At 42.9% G+C, this 23,819-nt stretch overlaps 1 protein-coding gene across 1 annotated transcript in view; it reads left to right on the top strand.

The window, feature by feature from the left end:
- CLSTN2 (calsyntenin 2) overlaps window positions 1–23,819 on the top strand; it is a 558,247-nt gene that overhangs the window by 201,434 nt on the left and 332,994 nt on the right. Inside the window, exon 2 of the mRNA XM_036332393.1 lies at window positions 20,691–20,813. Within this exon, the coding sequence (XP_036188286.1) occupies window positions 20,691–20,813 (123 nt within the window). The remainder of the gene's footprint in view (window positions 1–20,690; window positions 20,814–23,819) is intronic.

The raw sequence follows: 23,819 nt of genomic DNA, 5'->3' as shown, positions 1-23,819 counted from the left end.
CAGTATTGGCCCATGTGATTGAGCCACAAAGAGGATCACAGTAAAACAAATGGACAAGTGGAAAAGGACAGGATTAAAGAAGGGTGGAGGGTCCACCATGTACCTGCTCCTCTACACCCTCTGTTGCCCCTGAGCTACCTCTGAGGCACCCCAGGGCTGCCTGGAACCTTGTGAGGACCACAGAAGGTCGTCTTCCAGGTGGCGGCTGGGTGAGGAAGGTAAAGGCAGTGTTTGTTGTCATAGGGCACTACGGAAAGCCCAGAGCACTCTCTCACTTCGCTGGGGGGTGGGGCCTCCTCTTTCTCCATAAAGCCTTTAATTGCTAATGACTTTGAGTGGGATTTGTTACACTGATTCTTAGTGTTCAACCTTTTTGTTCAAAGTCATTACTCACTGTGGTTAGGTTAGTTTGGATATTTGAGGTAGTCCAGCCTGGCATATTCCCCATCATGGCACTTCAAAAATGTTCATGCTGATGAGAACTTTTATTTTTCATTATGACCCACTAATGTAATGGTAATGCAAGTAACAGTCCATGTCTAATGGCTTCTTGTCCAAGGGCTGAGGGACTTCATTTAATGTATTTAGTGCCCAACTTCTAAAATAAAACTGTTTAAGCGGTTGCATTCACTTAAGCATTTTTATGAATCTCTGGTTAATAAAGGGAATGGCTCATCTGGAAAGCTGGGAGAAAGGAAGAAGTCCAGGTCACTGCGGTGGCATTTTTGATGGTCTATGCACAGCTTCCTTATCACAGAGCTGCTAAGAAGATTCAGTTTGGCCAATGACAGGACAAGGAGACTCTGAGTGGGAAGAAGGGGTTTGCAATACGTGAGTCTGTTCCAGGTGCCACTGGGAACCAAATTTCTTGGTGGCCCGTAAGCAGGCCATGGCACAGCTGGTTGCTGGTAGGCAGGGGTTTATTGTGGGGAAGGGGCTAGCATGTTACCCTCCAAGTCAGAAAGAGAGGCTGTGAGCCTGTTGAGCAGTCTTAAGAAGACTGGAACCTACTTCTAATGGAGCCTGACTGAGAAAAATGGAGAAGCTCCCAAGGCTACCTTGCACACCATCAATGTTTTCTTCTCATCCTGAGCCCTTCATTCCCTTAGTAATGTCCACTCCCGGCCATCCCTCCTCTAATCTGTGCTCTCTTGTGTATGTTCCCCAAAACCTGCTTTCACGAATACCTTGAGGGTGAATAAGTGTAGTTCATGAGCCCACTCTAAGGGGTGTGGACACACTAAGCATTGGATTTCACTGTACAATGAAGAGCTTTGGTTGCTGGCAAATGGATTTCAGACATCGGGCTGGGAAAGAGTTTGGTTTGAGGAAACTTTTGTGTCATTGAAATTATTTTGTGGACAGGAGTGGATGTTTTCCACTTGACCCATGAGTACAGTCTCCAGATAAAATACCAGGCACCCAGTTAATTTGAATGTCAGATACACAAAAAATGACTTCTTAGTGGAAGCATCTCCCAAATATTGCATGGGCATACTTATACTAAAACATTTGCTGTCCATCTGAAATTCAAATTTAATGGGTGCCCTGTATTTTTATTTGCTAAATTAGGTAAGTCCATCCATGAGTCCTAGCCCTGGTACCATGTCCTGGGGTCCTGAATGTGACCTAAGATGAGGCACCACCCCAACAACAAAGGTATAGGTGAGTACACTTGGTGTTACACTGCATTCACACCCAGACTGATACTGCTTCTGCCTCTTGTCCTCCTGGGTATTCCAAGAAAAGGTAGGTTTATATGTGCCCAGGCTGTGAGGGGGCACAGTTTGAGCCACCACCCACTTGTGTGGAAGGAATGAATATTGCTCAGTGACACAAGCCTAAAGCTGTGACATGAGAACTGAGTTCAAATCCAGTTGTAGAACTTTGGTCGAAAGATACTCTCTCCATGCCTTGGTTTCTCATCTGTAAAATGGAGATGATGTCTACATTTTGGATTATTGTGAGTTTTCAAAGTTATATATGGAAAGCACCTATTTAATGAACCCTGCAGTGTTCCACTTAGACACCATTTCAAAAAAGTACCACTTGCCCCAGCTACTGGAAGACTGGTTGGCAGAGACAGCTCTCAGCTGTCAGCCCCTTCAGGAATTGCCTCAGCTTCGGAGAGGCATCTTGCCCAAGTTAAACCCCTTCCAGGGTGGCCCCCATTTAATGACTGATGAATACAAGAGCGGTAAGGCTCATTCATGTTAGGCCGTCCCAGGACAACTCGGAAAGAGCCATTCAAGCTCTACAGCATGGCTGGGGTTTGCTGAGCCTGCTTCCAAGCTCCTCTTCGCCCTCTGCCCTTCCTGCTTCCTTTCCTTCTCTTCCACAGCTGTGATCCCAAAAATATTCCTAACAAAACATCCTGCACACTAAACTCTAGAGTCTGCTTCCCAGGGAACCGAACCTGCAACAGCACGGTACAGTTCCCGGCACATAGTGTCGGTGCTGCACCAATAGAGACCATGGATGACAACAAGAAAAGCATGGCAACAGTGGAGTCAAACGCCCGTTTATCTAGTTTCACATGGCATCTCCTGCACCTTCTTAGAAAGGACTTGCTTCTTGTGGTGATGTCACTGACATTAGATTGTGACTCAGTGACTGACATGGGCCTAAAAGCACCGAGTTTACAGCAGGTGCTCAATATACGCTTGGGCAACATTTAGCTACGAGGCCTCTTAAAATCAGATGGAGCAATAAACTTGTTTTGGAAAAGTCATTTACAAACATAAACAGCTGCAGGAGAGTTTGCTTGTAAGCATTCAGAAGAGAGAGATGAGCGGTTGCAGCAGGAAAGTGAGGGGTTTGGCGATACCCATGTAGAAAGAATGGTGAACCCCCTCCCCCCAAGAAACCCTAGGAAATGGGGGGAGAAAAGTTCTGGGCTTAAGGCAGGGCTGGAGAGAGAGCAGGGCACACTCAGGTACTGGAAGTAGCTCAAGGTATTAAGAGAGATCAGGCAATAAGTGGGAGTCAGAGGCGAGTGTGCCCGGCTAAGGAGTGTGATCTTTGCATACAGGCTGATGGGAGCTAGTGAAAGGGAGGAAGTAGGGAGGTGGCATGGTTTCATCTGCATTTAGAGGCCCCTCTGCTCACGAGAGACGGTTGGGGCAGTTGCAGCACTCCAGGGGCAATGACAGGGGCTTGGCCTAGGCAGTGAGGATGGAAAGCAGGCACCGAAGAGGCATTTCTAGGAGGGGTGACATATATTAGTAGTCATGGTAATGGATGGGTTAACAGATGAGAGAGAAGGGAGGAGTAGAGGTGTATATCCGGATTTTTGACCTTCCTTCACCTCTCTGCCTACCCAGCTCATCATGCAAGACACACCTGAGGTCCAGCCTTCACCTCATGAAAGCCCACAAAGATTAATTTATTATTGACCGCCCCTTCCTCCGAAGTTCCTGCACCATTACATCTGAGCTACCCAATTGCATAGAATTCCGAATCCTGTTCTCAGTTTCTTACGTTACTGGGAGCTTCTCCGAGCAGAAGCCATGCCTTATCCCCTTCATCAAACCTACTAGATTGTCTCTTTATAGTTCTTCAGTCAGACTCTTTCCCATGCATTTCTCTCTTCTCAGAACATCTTCTATCCCTCTCAGTTGTCACTTTTGAAAGGGGGTCCCTCCAACCACCTCAAATAGGTCACTTCCTCCAACATACATCCTAATAGGATCCTGTACTTATCTTTCTTAGTCCTTATCCCAATTTAATTCCTGGTGTAATTACTTAGTGCTATACCTCCAATACTTAGAATAGCCCCTCCCACATACAATAGTTACTCATTAAATGAATATTTGTTGAATGAATTGTTACCCGTGGTCTAACTGTGTACATGGGCAATCAGTGTTCACATTCCTGGCCTTATTTGTGGGTGGGAGCCATTTTGAAAGTTACTTGCCATGGGATGGAGTTGCTGCCTCCCTCAGCCCCCAGAATTAAGCATCCATATCATAAAGATCTGCTTGACAGCCAGTTCTTGGCCCCTGTGCTGTAGGAAATCCCCTATTCTCCTAGTCCATGCTCAGTGGAGTTGGAGTTGCCCTACATATCCCAGACATAAGTGTTTCATGAATCCAAGAGCTACTTAAAGAGAGCCTGCTATGTGCAAACCCTGGGGATAGGCCCTAGGTCCAAGGTATGTTCCCACATGCACTAACTCACACATTCCCAAAGGACACCTGATCTACCTGTTCCTGGAGCCACATTGGCTGTGGAGCTTGGGTGACTGCCTGGTTTATGTGGTGTCTCAGAGAGCTTGGTTTATGGAGATTCCAGAATTGTATGCCCGTGCACAGTGTGGCACTTGTTAAATTCATGTGCAGGAGGAGATGAGATTTCAGCTTTCACTGTTGAGAGAGGGGGTCCTGGCACTGTCTCCTGCATGGCTCCTCTCAGCTCCATTTCTGGGTCTTGTTGCTCAGACTATGGCAGAAGATGCTTTACAAAGATGTAGGGATGGAGGAGCAGATGTATCCATTGGTGCAGGGAATACAAAGGTCTGCCAGGCAGTTAACAAAACAAATCACTCTACAGAAAAGCATGGGACTTCCCTGCCTTTGACTGTGTCACTCCTCAGGGCTGGAGCCACTTACCTATCGCGGGCATTTGGTGAGAGCTCTGGCTTGGAGCTTTGACATTCTTCCCAGTAGTGTGCAGAGCTGGCCTGCCCACTTCATTGCTAGGCAGGCCCTGCTAACTGGTTACCAGCTCAGGCAGCAGGCGCTGTGGAAAGAGCTAAGGGCTGGGTGCACCTGTATGTGTTGGGAGGTTTGAGGTTAAAAAATCAAGGTCCAGGTGAATCAAAGAGGCCATTCTCAAAATCGTTACTACACCCTGAATTCCTTCTTTGGGAGCCTCATCCATTTGATTCCTTTGCAGTTCTCAGATTCTCTTTGAATGAAAATGAGAACCTTAACATGGAGAATGTCTAAGTATGTTCCATCATTGGTGTCCTGGGGATAATGAGGAGGTGGAAGAGAGGGTTGTGATGACAGCCTGGGAGATGAGAGATAACATCATGGTGGGAACGGGGCCTCCAGAGGGAGCCTAGCTGAATCAGGAAAGGGCTCCATAAGAAGAGGACTAGTATCAGAAGGACATTTTTCTGATATCATCCATACTCATGATGGTGCTAGTTCATTCAATGACTCAGCATGTATTTATCGACCATACCATGGGCCAAGCACTATCTTAGCTCTGGAGAAACAGAGATGGGTAAAGCAAATAAGGCCCCTGTTCTCAGGGCCTCCATTTCAGAGGGGCTTCAGACAATAACAAAGTCAAGACTTGCAAAAGGTAATTTTAGGTGTGATCATTATAATGAAAAGAATGCAACTGAAATAGCAGTTGGGGTAAGGAGAAGATACTTCAGATGAGGTCTTCAGGAAGAGGTTCTTTGAAATCTGAGCTGTGGGCTGAATGATGAGAAGGAACTAGGCATGGGATAGGGGTGGGGTGGGGGCGAGAATTCCAGACAGAGGAAACAGACACCCCAAGGTAAGACTGAGCTTGGTGAATTTGAGTAGTAAAATGGAAACGAGTGTGGTTAGAGTCCAGGGGTGGGCAAACTTTTTGACTCGAGGGCCACAATGGGTTCTTAAACTGGACCGGAGGGCCGGAACAAAAGCATGGATGGAGTGTTTGTGTGAACTAATATAAATTCAAAGTAAACATCATTACATAAAAGGGTACGGTCTTTTTTTTTTTTTTAGTTTTATTCATTTCAAATGGGCCGGATCCAGCCAGCGGGCCGTAGTTTGCCCACGGCTGGGTTAGACCATAGTGGGTGAGGAAATGCAGCGGGGATGAGTTGGGAGTGAGTCTCATAGACAATGGGAAGAAGTTTAAAATTGATTCTAAAGGGGATGGGCAGCTGGAGACGGTCGAAGCAGAAATGCCCATGGCCTGCTTCATGATCAGATTTTCTTCTTGAAACCATCATTCTGGAAGTGTTATGGAAAAGGGATTGTAGGAGATGAGTGGAAACATGGAGGCTAATGAAAAGGTTCTTACAGAGTTTCAGGCAAGGGGTGGTGTTGGCTGGGAATGGGATGTTAGCAGGTGAGAGGAAGAGAAGTTCCACATTCTGTTAGGTTGATGTAGAAATGACAGAACCTGCTGAGGGATTATGTGTGGATGTGGAGAGACTGTTAAGTTACGGAAAGGCAGGAATCAAGGTGCCTCCAGGGTTTTCTTGAAGAGCAACAATGGTGCCATTTTCTGAGATGGTGACATTAGGTGAGGAACAGGCCGGGGAAGGAAATAAAAGTTACTTTCTGTTTTCAAATGGCAGCCAGAGGTGAGGGTTTCCTGGACATTTGAATGGGAATGATAAATTATACCTGAGGGGACTCATCTTTAAGGAAAGAGCAGCTAACTCACTTGTATTCAGAAGCTGAACATTCCTGCCCTGCCTTTCTCACAAAGCCAGGGGCTGTGTCTAGGGCAACTTGAGTGTGCCCAAGAATTCTGTTTGCCTGGTGCACTGGAAAATCCTAGAGGATGGTAGTGAAATGGCCACCATGCAAATACACTGTCAATCAAGTTCATTACACACTTGATGAATGTCCACCATCACTGATCCCCACAGTCATGGAATAACCTAGTAAGTCAAGGGATTCCAGAATTCCAGGACGAAGTCGTGAAGGTTTGCTGCATTATGATTACAATCTGTCTTAAAAACCATTTCCAAGCTTTTTAGGCCCAAGACATAACAGTAAGAAACATATCCTTATCCATGCTTTCTCTCCCCTGCCCTCCCCTCCTTTCCCCTCCCTTCCCTTTCCCTTTTCTCCTCTTCTCTCCTTTCCCTTCCTCTCCCTCCCCCTCCCCTCCAAAAGCCTTACCCATGCCCTTTGGGAAATAGAATGAGTTCCTGGAAAAATGTCCAATGGGAGGAGGCATCACTAGAGAAATTCAATCCTAGTTTTTTAAAAAAGGAGAAAATGATGTTGAAAATTAACATATAAACATTTTTGTAAATATCAAATTTTCACTAATATATGGCACACTAAATAACACACTATCAATGATATGATACTCATCTTAAATCCAATATAATGAGCTCTGCATAATTAACTTCATGTATCATTCTGTATTCATGAGAATCTTTTAGACTCTCCCAACCCTAAATCAGCTAACTGTAATATGTTTGTGTGCTTTGCTGCTGATAATAAGCATGTCTTGTTCCCCATCCAAATGCCCTGTGACCATCTGATTTCATAAGTCAGGAGTTACTTTTCCTCCTAGGACCTTTTCAATTTCGTGGAATTCTTCCGTTACATGCTACACTGTTCTAGGCCAGAGCTTAGCTTGGGCCAGTTTCCTTCATGGACTCTGTCCATCCATCCTCTTTGTTTTCCCTGTTTATTCCTCGTTCAGTTATTTCTAGAAATAGTATTGGTGTACATTGAAAACAAAATTCTCTTGATCAATCGAAAGTAAAATGTCCATCAGAAGTAAATATGTTCAAACCAGAAATCAAAGTGAAAAGAATTTATATTTGGGGAAGAATCGGTGTACACGGGTCTTTGCACAGATAATTGGCACATGCAGTAAGAGCAAATTCATTCATTCAACACACATTTGCTGAGCGCCTATCATGTGCCAGGCCTCACACCTAGAACTGGTGAGATCAGAGATCAGATCTCATGCAACTCTTTTGGGAAGGAAGCCATAAGTACAGAGAGAATCTTCCATCTGTCAAATCCCTAGTCTGTTTACCTCTAGCAGAAATTGACACCTTAAACAATGGTGTTACCCTTTAAAATCTCTAAGATCATGATTTCTCTTTTGAGACACCCTGGTTGCCTCCCAAACACTCTGAAAATTCAGAGCACAGATATATTTCAGAAATTCATCATGATGCTTTTAACCTTTGGTGCCTTTTGCAGGAATGATTTATGAAGTTTATTTCTTTTTATGGCGGTTTCTCCAACCAGGTTGCAAGAGATATAAGGACTGTGATTTCAGACAATTATTCTCTTGATAGCATGCGCTCAAGTTCACACAGCAAGAGAAGATGATCCTCTTTCTTTCTACAAAAGAATCAGAGGCTCTTTTACCTACATGATATCTCAACCATCGGTGTGCAAAAGCCATTCAGTCAACCGGTTGCTTTTCTTTCACAACCAGAACCAGAGGAAGGACTGATATTGCCACCACATCGACTGACTTTCCCCCAACTGAGTTGAATCTAAGAAGTGACTGTGAGTTTAGCCTTGACAGCATTAGGTATCCCCCCCTCCCCTCTGTCTCTTTGTTCTCTCCATGCACGCCCTTTCTCTTTCTTCCTGCATTAGTAGTATGTACTATGTTGTAAGTCCTTTGCTAGGTCATATAGCAAACTTTTTTTTTGTCTCAGAACCCCTTAAGGGCCTTAGACATCATTAACAACACCAGAGAGTGGTGTTGTTGCTGTTTTTTTGTTTTTTGTTTGTTTGTGTGTGTGTGTGTGTGTGTGTGTGTGTGTGTGTATTATACCTATTGCTATGTTGCATTAATTAAAGCTAATAAAATATTTTAAATATATATTAATTTGGTTAAAATTGTAATAAATCCATTGCATATCGACAAGAATAACAGACTTTTGTTTAAAATAGCTACATTATAGAAATTAAAAAATAGTGAGGAGAGTACCATCGTTTTACATTTTCTGCAAATGCCTACCTTAGTATAAGACAGTGGCATTCTCGTATCTGCATTCAATCTGTTGTAATATCATGTTCTATAGCCTCTGGAAAACCCCAAAGAGAATGAGAACAAAGAAAGCAAGTAGTATCTTAGTACTTTTATAAAAATAAAACTACTAAGTCTCAGGGATCCCCAAGAATCCCTGGGTTTACTTTGAGAACTGTTGTACAAGGGTTAGAGGTACAGACACGAAAAACATAGAGGAAAGACACAGAAGTGTATTTCCAGCCCAGTGTAGACCTTACTGTGCTAAGGATAGTCAGGGGGGCTATGGGAGGATAAGAAGAGAGACCTGATTCAGTCTGGGGTATGTGTTTAAGGAGAGAGGAGGCGGGGGCTCAGAGAATGCTTCCCTAAGTCAGTGGTGCCTGAGCTGAGCTGAGCAGGTGGGGGTGCAGACATTGAATGTAAATCGAACCATCTTGTCTGCTAGCCAGATGCTCAGGGCTGATTGTGAGGATGGTTTGCAGCTTTATTATGATTGTGTAATTTTTGGTGGAGGGAAGGCTTTTTTTTTTGCCCATCTTCTCCCTCTGATATTCCACAACTTCCCAGGAAGGAGCCAGGGCTGGAGACATGCAGATAACAGTCCACATAAATAAGAAGTGAAATTGGCCTGCCAGTGCTTTCTTCCTGAAGCATTGAGAAGCAGGTGAACATTTTGCAGTGAATATACTGTAAACCAGATAATTGCCATTCGTCATTCTGAACATCTTGGGATCTAAGGCATGAAATAGAATTTACAATAAAAATGTATCACACATTTGCTACCCTCTAGAACAAAGCTGATAGCACATACCACCAAGGCTTTATTTATTAGTTTACCAGGAGAGAAACAGAAAGATGGTGTTTCTGCCTGAGGTTAAAAGGAATTTATACCGTCGCCTCAAATCTTCTCACCCATTTTGAATACAGCATTTTAAAAGATTCCTGGATGGGTGTGATGGTTAGTTTTATTTGCCAATTTGGCTAGGTTATAGTGCCTAGTTACTCACTAATCTGGTGTTGCCGTGAAGGTATTCTGGAGATGTGGTTAACATCTACACTCAATTGATTTCACATAAAAGAGATTACCCTCAATAACGTGCGCAGCCTCCTCCGATCAGTTGAAAGGTTTTAAGAGCAAAAACTGGGTTTTCTTAGAAAAGAAGGAATTCTGCCTCAACTGCAGCATCAACTCCTGCCTGAGCATTCAGTCTGCAGGCTGCCCCACAGACTCAGATTTGCCAGCCCGCACCCTCCCCCACTTCCCTGCCATGATTGTGTGAGCCAATTCCTTTATTTTTTTATGTGCCTGGAAAACCCCAGAGAGGATGAGTCTAGAGCAGGGGTGGGCAAACTTTTTGACTCGAGGGCCACAATGGGTTCTTAAACTGGACTAGAAAGCCGGAACAAAAGCATGGATGTAGTGTTTGTGTGAACTAACATAAATTCAAAGTAAACATCATTACATAAAAGGGTACGGTCTTTTTTTTTTTTAGTTTTATTCATTTCAAACGGGCCGGATCCGGCTCGCGGGTCGTAGTTTGCCCACGCTGGTCTAGAGAGTTCAAGCTAGGATGGACTAAGGACTGTACATCTGCGTTGCCCCTGATTGATATCAGAGCAATATCACCAAACAGGTGTCTCCTTGCCCATTGCTAGGGGTGAGCCAATTCCTTTATATATACCATATACCATATACCATAAATATATATATATATACACACACACACATACACACACACACACACACACATATATATGTATATACGTATGTATATATACACTAGTAGCCCTGCACACGAATCCGTGCGCCAGTAGCTCGCCAGTAGCTCGCTGCCGCCCTCCAGTAGCTCTCTGCCACTGCCCCACCCTCCTGTAGCTCCCCCTATCCCCCTCATAGCTTGCTACCCTGCCCCCTCCTGTAGCTCTCCATGGCTGCCTGCTTGTAGCTTGCTGCCCCACCCTCCTGCTGATCCTTGGTCTGGTCATTACATGGTCAGTCCTTACGGTCAGTCCTTACGTAACGACCATTTGCATATTACATCTTTTTTTTCCTTTTTAAAACAATTTTTAAAATATATTTTATTGATTTTTACAGAGAGGAAGGGAGAGAGATAGAGAGTTAGAAACATCGATGAGAGAGAAACATCGATCAGCTGCCTCCTGCACACCTCCTACTGGGGATGTGCCTGCAACCAAGGTACATGCCCTTGACCGGAATCGAACCTGGGACCCTTCAGTCCGCAGGCCGAAGCTCTATCCATTGAGCCAAACCTGTTAGGGCTGCATATTACATCTTTATTATATAGGATATGTGAATGAATGTTGATCCGTGTCTGTCTCTGTCTCCGTCTCATCTCTATCTACCTCCTATTGATTCTGTTTCTCTGGAAAACCCTGTTCTTCAGTTGGTCTTAGTCATGGCTGTTTTGTCTCCTTGTGTCCCCTCAGAGCACTTGCTCCAAGGCTTGACCCATAGGAAATGGAAACAAGTATGTGCTGTGGCACTGACCTCTGCTTAGGGGCAAGAATTACCAAGTGGGATGGGATCTCAGTTTTTTCATCTGGACCATGACATTATATGATTTTCTTAAGTTCCCTGGGCCCCCATAACCTTATCCATGAAAATGAGCCTACGCTTCCCTCTCACAGGGGCAGTTGTGAGGATTTAATGAGATCACAACTCTAAAGCCTGGCACAGAGTAGGCCCTCAGGAGTGGCTGTACCTCATTCATTATGTAGTGGTTGAACAATGCAATTACGGAAAGAGTTTTAGACAATTACATTTAGTAGCATAAATTCTAAAGTAAGTTAGTGCTGGTTTTAGGGGGTAAGATGTTTAAAATGCAGTGAAGTATGAGACACTGAAGTAATAACAATCTTGAGGAATTACAGATATAACAATTTAGTGCACACTTCACTCCAATAATGTTGTTCAATAGGTAAGACATTTTGTGTGGAAAAAATGGACTGGTTCTTACAACTAAATGAGAACATTAAACCATCACAGTCTCCCCCTTCCCCCTTTCATATTCTAAATGATCTTTTACTGAATGGCTCCTAACCTTCACAGATTTAATATAATCTTCCCAGACCCTGGATATGAAGCCTAGGGTTCTGTTAGGTCTTTCGCCTACCAACACCTGTATTGGGTGACTTGGACATTGCCTATCTGGGCACTTTGGGTCCCATGTGGGTTCTCACCCCAACCTGTGAGTGTGGAGGTTCAGAATCAAAATGCTTTTGCTGGGGACATATGAGGTGCTGGTCACCACAGAGTCAGCTCTGACTCAGGGTCTCATTTTATCTTCTACCCAACAACCCTGGGGGATGGTGTTACCTCCATTTTATAGAGGAGAGAGAGCAGAGATCCAGGAAGAATTGAAAGACTCAGCTAGGACACCCTGTTTACACAATTGCTTACCTAGTGACAGCACTATGACACTGAGCACAGTATACCCGCACCCAACTTCAGGATCTGTCTTAGAGCAAGCTTTGGGCCATTGGCTTTATCCAGATCTGCCCTTGAGTAGAGACAACTGAAAATCTCACTCTTGTAAGATTGCACAACCCCCAGTGCTCAATTCTTCCTGGCTCTCCTCCTGGCCCTGATGCCAGCACCCAATGGTAATGGCTCATGGTTCATCCCTAGGCTTCCAACAAGTGAGTGTTTATGAATAGAAAGGGACAGGAGGAAAGAAAGAAAAATCAGGATTGATGGATAAATGGATAGAGGAAAAGGAGGGAGGAAGGGAAGGAAAGCAATGTTACACCCTCAGTGAAAGCACCTACCAAGCACTTGAGGATTAATGACTCGGTCATCTTTCCTCAAGAGCTTTTCCACCCGATTAAAACAGTACAATGGAACCCTCATTTTCTGTGAATCTTTGCATATGTGAGTCACACACATGGAATTTGTATTTGAAACTCTCTAATTGGTACCCTTAGCAAGAGGTATACATTGCCTCTAATTAAGTGATGGCAAATGTCACCCTATGATTTGGGAGGCGTGCCCTTTTTCTACTTGGGTAATGTAAGGATACCTGCTCCTTGGAATCAAAGTCCTGCTAATTGCTTCAGGCATTACAGGTGCCAGCAAGGCAAAGGTGTGCTCAGCTCATGTATCAATGTGCTGGTCACTGTATCGGGACCTGTCGACATCATCACACCTAGGATGCTGCCTTCCCCTCCAGAGGGCTCACAGTTCCATGGGAGAGGGGGGCAGGGAAACAGCTAATAGCAGTGAGAGCAGGCAGTACAGGGTGACTTCTGGGCGCAGAGGAGCACAAGTGGAGGGGGTGGGGATGGAGATGACTCTGGAAGGAATTAGAGGAGAAGAATTAGATGTCACCCTGAAGGCAAAGGCACGGGAAATCGAGGGAGTTGAAGTCTTTTGGTGGCTTCACCTGATCTTGTGGTCGAGGGCAGAGAGTTGCTGCTGGATCCCAGGCAGGGGAGTGTAGGATCAGCTTTGCTTTTAGCAGGCCTACCACTCACCTATACAGGCCACTCCCACACTCACTCTGAAGCAGGAAACAGAAGGACTTTTAAAATGTGCTATTGTAATTATTGTAGTTAGGAATCACCTTATAGCAAGAACAGACACCCACTCAAACTAGTACACATTTTTGTAACCGGTGGTTGTGAGAAGAACTAGTGAGAGGCTGCCCTTGGCAACTTCCGACACCCATGGCAGGCGGACACGCCCATGGAGGGTGAGCGGGGCCTAGCTGGGAAGCAGGAGTGGCAGCCTCCTGCACTGCTGTAGCTGCTCAGGCGCTTCTCTTCTCTCTGCGTGCTGGCTCTCAGCTCCTCTGTCTCCTGGAAGATTAGCTTCCTCTGATTTTCATGGCTTCTCAGCTTCCCCTAAACCTTGACTGATAATTGCACGAATGCCAGTCACAACTCCTAAACTTTTTTTCTCACGTGCCCGTCACCAAGCAAATTATAATTTCTGGGTCTCTCAAATGAAAATTTAAATCTCTAAGCAGCTGGCCTAGCCTGCTCTACGCATCATTTTCTTCATGAGTTAGATGCACACTGGTCTACACAGCTCTACCAGGGGATCCGGTTAGATGGGGGAGTTGGGCATGCCAGGGTAAGGACCAGCCTAATGTCTAGAATGACCTCTTTACCAGGGTGTAGTTAACCTCACTCGAGCATTTTGCAGTCAGTACAGCATGTCTTTTACTCACAGTTTACTTTACCCAGGGAGAAATATTGGAGTTCTGAGGATCAAGGAGCTAACAATGGCCAGAGGTCAACTCCAGGATGAAAGTAGAAAGATTCAAAGGGTAAACCATCAGCCACTTGGCCCTGATGCTTGCATTGAGTATTACTGCGCTTTTTCAGAGGTGGGAGCAAAGAGAAGAGAGCCAAGGTGTGCTCCCAAGAATGCGTCTGTGCTTTAGTTAAAGGCACGTTGGGTGGGAGATCTAATTTCTCTGTAAGTGGAGCAGAAATATCACATTGTGTTTCTTCTGTGTGAGCACAGGCATTTTCTAGATACTGAAACATCACAGAGAAAAAGACAAGACAGAGTCAAAAAGCAGTGTTAAGGGGGCATGATATGACAGAGCGCAGGCTTAAGAAGAGTTGTAGCAAAGAGGGATATTATCTTGTGAAGAATTGAAGAAGTCAGTTCTGAAGTTATATCTAAATGGAGCAAAGCATGAACTGATTGGCTTCGATCTCTTGGAACAAAAAGGGAAAACATTTGTCAGGGGAGGGAACTGATTAAATAAGAAATAACAGCTAAGCCCCAGGGTCAACACCTATTGCTTCTCTCTGGAAAGGAGATAGTTCTCGAGTGTTCCATGAAGCCAGGGTTTGGAAGTGTCGCTGGATGATTCTGTGCATGCCAGTGAACCCTAGGTGATGCAGATGCTACCTATCAGTCAAGCCTCTTGGCTGGCTTTGCCCTTCAAACTTTGTTCTCCAGCCAAATGGATCTGTTCACATTTCCCCCCATGGTGAACCAGGTGCTTTTACTATTGGGCCTGTGCCTATGCATGGTCCTCTGTCTGGGATCCTCCACATCCTTTATGCTTGGTTAATTCCTATTGCTCATGACTTAGAATCTACTTTTTCCAGGAAGTAATTCCGGATGACCAGCTGGGTTGGTGCTTTTCCTCTTCTTACTGACCTCATACCATGCATAGGTTTTCATTATGGTTTCCTTATCATGGATCCCCCTCTCGTCTGAGAGTCTCTTAAGAATGAGGACTTTATTCTTGCCCCATATTAACTGAGGTATAAGTCACACATAATAAAATTTTGAAATGTCAGATTGATAAGTTTGACAAAGGCAGACAGGTGTACCCATCACCACAATCCAGAGGCAGGACAACAACAATAAAAAGATGCGGGACAGTTCCAGCATCTTAGAAAGTTCCCTTGTGCCCATTTACAAGCATACCCCACCCCCAGACCCTAGCAACTACTGATCCGTTATCTGTCCTTATCCCTTGGCATTTTTTAGAATGTCATATGAATGTCATCAAACAGCATGTAGTCTTTTGTATCTGACTTATTTCACTTCATTTCACCAGCAAAATGCTTTGGGTATTCATCCACTTTGTTGTATGAATCAATAGTTGATTTATTTTGATTGCTGAATGTGTGTCCATTATAGGAATATATTGACATTTGTTTATCCTTTCACTAGTTGATGGCCATTTTAGTTTCCAGCTTGCACTATTTTGAATAAAGATTCTACAAACATTTACATACAAGTCTTGTTGTGTAATTCATGTTTTCAGTTCTCTTGGATAGATTCTGGGAATGGAATTGCTGAGTCATTTTACAAGAAATTGCTAAACTATTTTCCAAAGTGCTAAAACATTTTCCAGAATGTCTTCTTTTACATTCTTACCAGCAAACGGACCAGTTGCTTAACATTGTCATCAGAACTTGGGATTGCCAGTCTTATTTTAACCATTCAGTGAAGGGGTGCTGTTATCCCATTGCATATGCTTGAAGATGATTAATGTTGAGCATCTATTCTTGTTCTTATTTGCTGTTCATACATTTACTTTGGTAACAGGTCTGCTCATTTTTTTGTGTGTGCCATTTTCAACAGATTATTTGTCTTATTATTGAGCTGCAAGAGTTCTTTAAATATGTATGGGTAAAAATTCCTTATGAATTATGTTTTGCAAATATTTTCTTCCAGTCTGTGTTTTTAGAAATATTTCCTAAGTGTGTTTTTCAAAAATTAGATATTTATACTTTTTATGTATCAATTTTATCTTTTATGGTTCACGCTTATTTTGCCCCTTCAAATCTTTGCCTAACCCAAGGTATTAAGATTTTTTTCCTATGCTTTCTTTTATCATTTTAACTCCTGTGTTTAGGACCAAAATCCATGTAGAGCTGATTTTTGTATATGATTGTGCAATAGGATTGAAAAATTTGGATATGGGTCTAATTTTTCCAGCAGCATTTAATGGCAAGACCATCCTTTTCCTCCATTGAATTATCTTGGAAACTTTGTCAGAAATTAATTGGCCATTACGTATGTGTATCTGTTTCTTCACACTGTAATCCTTCTTTTCATTATATGTCCATCTTCATGTCAATAGCAAACTCTCTTCATTAAGGTAGTATTATAATAACTCTTAAAATCAGGTAGTGTAAGATCTCCACCTTTGCTCTTCATTTTAAAAATTGTTTTTGGTGATGTCAAGTCTTTTTAATTTTCATTAAAAAATTAAAATTAGTTTATTCATTAACAAAATTCTACTTTTTTTGATTTGCATTGACCGTATAGCTCAATTATGGGAACATTTACATCTTACCTATATTGACTCTTCCATTAAGACTGTTCCAGATCATCTTTAAGTTCTCTCTGCAATGTTTTAGAGGTTTCACGGTACAGATCATGTATGTATTTTGTGAAAGTTATTCTTAAGCATTTCATGTTTTTCTATGCTATCACATTAGTATTTTTAATGTAAATTTTCAATTGTTCACTGCTAGTGAATTGAAATATAACTGATTAACTTTTTATACTGAGACCTTCTTAAACTTACTCTCTAGTTCTAGTAGCATTTTAGGAGATTCCATAGAATTTGCTTCATTGATGATCATGTTCTCTGCAACTAAAAACAATTTCAATTTCCAGCCTGATTTTTCTTACCTTATTGCACGAGTTAGAACTTTTAGTCCAATGTGAGTAGTATAGCACAAGATAAGAGTGGGCATGCTTGTATTCTTCTTGCTTTTGGGAATCATTCACTCTTTAACCATTAAGCATGACGTTTGCTACAGGTTTTCATAAGTGTTCTTTATCCGATTGAGGAAGTTCCCTTCTATTCCTTCTTTTCCAATAGTTTTAATTATGAATGGATGTTAAATTTTATCACATGTTTTTTCAGGGACTTTCCCCCATGTCAGTCCCAACACTTAAACTGTTTTTGCATATTTGAGGCACCTCCATAAATACTTGTTGAATGAATGAAGCTGGGCTAAATACCTCTGAGAGTGCAAGGCCACACTTGAGCTACTCAGAAGCATGAGATGAGCTAGGAGACATGAGAGAATTTGAATGCCTATTGGTCTGGGGATACTAGATTTGCATAAATGATTATATGTGTAATTTTTATAACATTCCTATAAAGTAATTATCTCCATTTTAAAAAAGAGGAATGAGTAATAGATGGAATGATTAAAAAGCTATAATATGGTTGGGATGTGGGGAAGAAATCCCTGTGTTTCATAACTCAATAAAGAGACATCATGAGGTTCAGAAAACAAAATAATATGCAAACGAGGCTGGTTTCATATATAATGCAAGTTAAAATGGAGTGTGCTTTGTTCATTTGATGGAGCAAAAGAATCAAGAATCCAGTTGGTCTGGTTACGAGGAGTATTGTCATTGGAACAACTGTTGGACCAATAAGAAGGAAACGTAATGCTTGCAAAATACTTGGCTCAGCCCTCTATGGTATCTTCATAGTCAAAATAATGTAAATTTAAGCTACTCGTTTTGCAATCCTGAGGATTGGATTTATAGAGAAACCAAAAAATGATTTAATTTTTGTTCCATGTCAAAATGCAGATGTTTATCGACCTTTACAAAGCAAAAGTTGAGATAGATCTGAAGGAAGTTATAAAGTGGGAAAGAGCCCTGGCCGAATTGCTTAATTGATTAGAGCATCATCCCATACACCAAAAGGTTATGGGATTATTCCCAGTCACTGCACATACCTACATTGCAGGTTCCATCCCAGGTCAGGGCATGCATAGGAGGTAGCCAATTGATGTTTCTCTCTCCCCCCTCCCTTCCTCTCTCTTTAAAATCAATAAAAACATATCCTTGAGGATTTAAAAATACATATAAATAAAGTGGGGAAAGAAATGAGAACATTTTAGGGATGTTAGCATTCATATTTTCCAAAATGGGAACATTTAAACCCTTCTGAGCCTCAGTTCCTATCTGCAAAATGAGATACTAATAAAGTTGTTGTGAGGATTAATGACTGTATGTAAAATGCCTAATATATGATAGGTATTCAAATAGCTGTAGTAGTGATAGGAGCAAAGAGAGGCAGGCCTGTAGATAGAAGGAAAGAAACCCATTCCCACTAAGAGGGAGCAGAACCTCAACTTTAAGGTCTATAATCACCTCCCCTGCAGACACTGTCACCGCCCAGAGAGCAGGTTGGTGGACATTAGAGTGTGTGCCCATCCCATCTGAATGACATGACAACCCCGTGAGTGGTGTTATATTCCCCATTTTGCAGGTGAGAGAGTAAAATGTCTTTGTGGCCAACTGGTTTGCAAAGGACCAGCCCTGAAGTGGCTAAGCCATGGCTGACACCCAGCAACTGTGACTGGATTCTGTGGTCTGCCACTGAGCCAAGTGGCATAATGAATCTGAAACGCTGGGTGAGCTCCTGGCACATCCTCTGGCCACATTTCTAATGAATAGGCCCGTAGCTTTAATGAAAGGGGGAAAAGCTTATTTCCTTCAACAGCTGCAAATTATTTACATTGCATTTGTGGTGATGGCTAATAAAAGAGCAAAGGAGTGTGGGGACAGCCCAGGTGGCTGTCATTATTTTGGGTCCATAATGAAGCACTGGATTAAATACCAACAAGTGAGCATGGATGAGTATGCGGCCCCTTTCAGACCTGCCGATGACAGAGCTGCTGTCTGCCCTGGGAATGATTCAATCAGCAGAAATGGACATCAGGGGACAAGACTTGAGAATAGCCAGGCATAGGTCCCTGCCCCACTAAACTACCTCTGGGTTAGTTCATAATTGCTGTGGAATCAGTGGGAAGGAGCAAAAAGGTGGCTCGGATTAAGGGCACAGGAGCCATTGCAGTGAGGCTGTTCTCAAATCTAGAAGCTCTTGCTTTGCCATGTTTACTGAAAAAATATGTAATAAAACATGTATATATATTATAATGGGTGTGATATATTAGAATGTGTATAACATAATATGAGTGTGTGTGTGTGTGTGTGTGTGTGTGTGTATGTGTGTGTGCGCGTGCTTTTTGGATATGGAGTATGGAAGAGTTTTTGGTTTTTCTCACTATTAGTTATTAATACTGTGGTCATCTTGGAAGTCACACCTGTGGAAGTAGCATCTTCATTGCTTTATAATAATCACATCTACCTCTTGGGTTGTTGTGTGGAGCATTATGTGTGTGATGGCACTTTTAAACTGTGATGCAGGGGGTGAGGCTTGGCATCAGGATCCTATCCTTCGATGATTCTAGAGCTCCCTCTAACCTGTCATTTTGTGTCTAAAGCACCTGAGAATAGCAAGGCATAGGTCCCTGCCCCTGAGGTTACGTGGGGAATAAAAGGTCAAACCGAGGCACTCACAGTTGAGTAAACCAATGAATATTTTAGGAAGTTCACTCAGCATCCCAGTGTGGAGGGTGAATTAGGGTGGGGCAAGACTTCTTACTGGAAGACCAGTCATGGCTGCTATCTGGATAGGAGACAGTGGGGCCAGCACCAAATCAAGGCGATGGCATTGGCAGAAATGGAATATTCATCAGTTAAGATTCTCACACAGGAATAGTACACCACTAAGGGCACCGCAGACGAGGTAGCTGAGAAAAACGGAAATGCATTGTCTCGCAGTTCTAGGGGCCAGAAGCCTCCAATCAGGTTGTCAGCAGGGCCACACTGGCTCAGAATGCTCTCTCCTGGCTGCTGGTGGTTTCTTGACTTGTGACAGCACAACTCCAGTCTTCCCATGGCGTTCTCCTTGTGCTCATGTCTTGTCTCTGTGTTGAAATTTTCCCTTTCTATAAGGACACCAGTCATTTTAGATTAGGACCTGCCCTAATGGCTTCATTGTAACTTGATTACCTCCATAAAGACCCTATTTCCAAATAAGTCATATTTCAAGGTACTGGAGGTTAGGACCCCAACCTATGTTTTGGGGGACACAATTCAACCAGTAAATGATCAGGAAATATTCAAATGTTTGTTATATCTTTACAGATAGGTTGGTACTTATATGTACATGTATGTATATGGGATGCAGTACCAGTTTCTAATTGTGGATCACATTAGGCTGATGTCAGAAATAAGCTTAGAAATCCTAGCACACAGCCATAATCTGCTAGTCTGTTGATTGATCATGGACTTAAACTCTGAAACATCTATTAATAGATGGCAGTTTTTGAGAATGAAAGCTTTTAATCCATTTTTGACAATATCTATACGGGGCATCCAGAAATAGAAATAATGGGGTTGTGGTAAGGTAAACGGCCCATGACCTTTTACAGCCACAACCCGTGTTTGCGTCTCGGTGCTGGCCTTACTTTCTGTGTGCCTGGAGTGGACTGTCGCGCCTCTCTCTTTAATTCTCTGGAGCCTCCTTGGCTATAAAATGAGATTTCACCTGCTCTATGGTGGTTGAATGAGAGCCTACGATTGGATAAATATACAATATTAATATTATTATTATGGGTTTGTTACTCAAATGACGATCTTAAATGTCAATCTTTTTTTTCCTCCCCCATAGTCAACAAGCACAAGCCATGGATTGAGACATCATATCATGGAGTCATTACTGAGAACAATGATACAGTCATTTTGGACCCACCGCTGGTAGCCCTGGACAAAGACGCACCAGTTCCTTTCGCAGGTAAGGTGATGGCTTAGCCTGGCTGGGCTTGGCTGGCTCTGGAGACGAGCTGGGAACCTCACAAGGCCCAGGATGCAGCTTTATAGCTGTTGTCACTATGCTGTGCGTCTTACAGGTCAGCCTGCGATTCCGAAGCTGCCTGCCTCTTCTGATTTCTGGTGCAGATTCTGTATCTCCGTACGGTTTTTGTCCTTGGTGTCACGCCCCACGCAAGATGCTTATTGATTCTGCTTCTGAGAGGTGGTATATTGCTGAAGTGGCCCCTGGACGTTAGAAAAGTTGGACTAGTACATTCCGTAGGGGAGTTGTCTCTAGAAAGATGACCTACAGACATAAGAAAGTGTATGACCACTGTCCCCACTACCCACATATCCTGGACAGGTGGAAACTTGTAGCTTGGTAGATTGGTAAGAGGAAAGGGGAGGAAAAAAGGCCAGGAAATACTTGCTCATGGTAGGACAGAGCCGAGCCTTTGAGCTTCAAAGTGGGTGTTGCGTGTGGAGGAGGAACCCAAAGGCATGCCATTTGACAGTGTGCAGCTTGTGGACAGAGAGCCTTCTCGTTGTTTTCAGGGCTACGTCTACTTCCTCTCTAACCTGCAAAGTCCAGGTCCCAGGTGGGGTGTGTGAAGAGTACGGCCATGTCTCCATAGATTTTTGGCAAAGAGAAGGGGATGGGTGATGGCAGGGGGCGGAGAGACTGAACAAAGTATTCCTGAAGATGCCTGCATCATGAGTAATATTGTTAACATTTTATAACTGTCAGGAGACAGACAGGAAATTTAATGAAGGTTTTCAAGATTTCTAGAAGATTGCTTTATGATAGATGGGTGCCCGGCTGAGGTTTTCACCATGATGAAGTCTATTTTTTCTGACAGTTTGTCTGCTACATTATGAGCTCCTTGGGCAGAAAAAAAAAAAAAATTGGTTCTTTTGCACTTTGAAGAGATAAGCTTTGTGAAGGGCCTTTTTTCCATTACAGAATATTATAAAGTGAGGAGCGAGCGGGTGGGTTAAATGGGGCAAATTCAGCCCGATGTGAAGATAAACCCGTAGGCATTCTTGCAGAGCATGGGGGAGATGCTCTGGGCTCTCGGAAGAGGCTTTATCTTGATTTTTATGTTGAATGATAACCACCGCGGCCACCTGACTGTGACTTCCATGGTGTGGGAGTTGGGACATTTCCATACATCCTCCCGCCATCCTCAGAGTCTCAGCTCAAGCAGATTCCACTGGGAAGTTTAAGTCCCACGCTGTCTTTTCCACAAATGACGAGGCGTCTCCCCCACCCCTTTGCCGGCCTGCGAATATTCCAACTCATCTCTTTCTTGGACATAACTAAACGGTATTGGGGTTAATCAGCAATTCTTAACAATCTCCGGAAATGAAATTTTAAAACAAACACTAGCAAAAACGTTTGGGTTATGAACATGTTGGGTTTGGCTTACACTGTGTGCTTAGTAATCAGACATAACCTTTAGCGATTGGGAGATTGAGCATAAAAAAAGGAGGATTCTAGTTTATGTTGATGAATCAGGTCAGAATGCAGAGCCCAGTTATGACTTCCCTCTCCAGTCACGCCATGTGCTCCTTGCTTCCCTCCGCCCCTGCTACCCCAGAGCCCATGTACAGAGCTCCTTCCACCCAGCAGGCCCTCTCAGTCCCCTTTCCATCCCATTGTGTGATCCCTGTTTAAAACATAGAGAAAACCAATGACACTTTAAATGGTGAGCAAATGGATGCTGTTTAGCCACATTAGCGTAGTGAGGCCAGCTCTTTAAGGGATGAGGGAGGTGTCTGATTGTTATGTCTGCCCTCGGTACGGCCCTGTTTCATCATTTAGTGACCTAGAAAATGAAAGTGTTTGAAAAACTGTTCTGCAGTCCAATGATAAGCTTTCTAATGTACAGACCAAAATGGGGGTGGGGGGGGTGGGGGTGGGAGTGGGGGTGGAAGGACCATTTCAAGCAAATCTGATCCTTGAAAGTGTAGATTTACAAAAGATCACTTACCTTCTTTGGAGGTAGGCCTCAGGGACAATTATCAATTTTACCTCAAGCGTCCCCAAAGGACTTCCTTAAATCATAAACCTACCAAATGCAATTAAACTTGAATTTGTATTCTAACCATCGTATGTGCCCATGGGTTTCCAGGCACATCTTGAAATGAAGGTTTACTTCTAAACCAAGCCCTGACTCGTTATTTTCATCTGAAGGCAATTTCTATACTATCCCTGATATTTGCTGCTGTATTAAAGAAATTCTTGCTTAATGCATCAAAATATAATCTTCCAAGCTCTTAAGAGCAAAAAAGAAAGATGCTTTTTAAAATGGTCAAAGCTATTTTTCTCCATGTTATTTATGATTAGCTCTAAGGCAGAACACAGGCACTAGCCATCCATCTATGCTGCAAGCATTTATTTTAAAACATTTATCTTAAAAAGAAAATACAGATTTATTTCAGATCCCTATCATTCTCATAAAATTGAAAAATTCATATCTGCCAGCTCCATCACTCCTTGAAGTCAACTGCAGCCTCTAGTCCCCCCTTATCAACTGCTCTTGTATTCTGTCCTGTTCCACCCCTTTCCCACTGGTCTGGATTTCCAATTTAGCCTGCGAGGTAAGCTAGAAGCTTTGAGGGCAATGGTTCCATTTGTATTATTTTTGTTTGTTTGTTTTTCTTGTGATTTCCACTTCTCCTTTAAAAAAATTTTAAAGAAAACTTTCTATGTAAAGTGTCATTTGTTTAAATAAAAAGCATGATTCCATTTTCCATATAAATGCAGGGCTTTAAAATAATTTTTATTGTATAGCTCCTGATTTTGACAATAATAAGTGTTTATTGTAGGAAATGTGAAAAATATAGCAAAGCACCAAGAAAAGTATGAAAAATGTCTTCTTATCCCCAGAGCCTCTGTTAACAGTTTAGTGTATTCCCTTCCACTGATTTTTCTACTTTGTTTTCTACCTTATAGTCAATATTATAACTTATTTTTCCCACTAAA

Source organism: Myotis myotis, unplaced genomic scaffold (assembly GCF_014108235.1).
Source record: "Myotis myotis isolate mMyoMyo1 unplaced genomic scaffold, mMyoMyo1.p scaffold_m19_p_13, whole genome shotgun sequence".
NCBI lineage: Eukaryota > Metazoa > Chordata > Mammalia > Chiroptera > Vespertilionidae > Myotis > Myotis myotis.
Note: the sequence above shows the minus strand (reverse complement) of the source record. Positions and strands in the feature narration are given on the sequence as shown.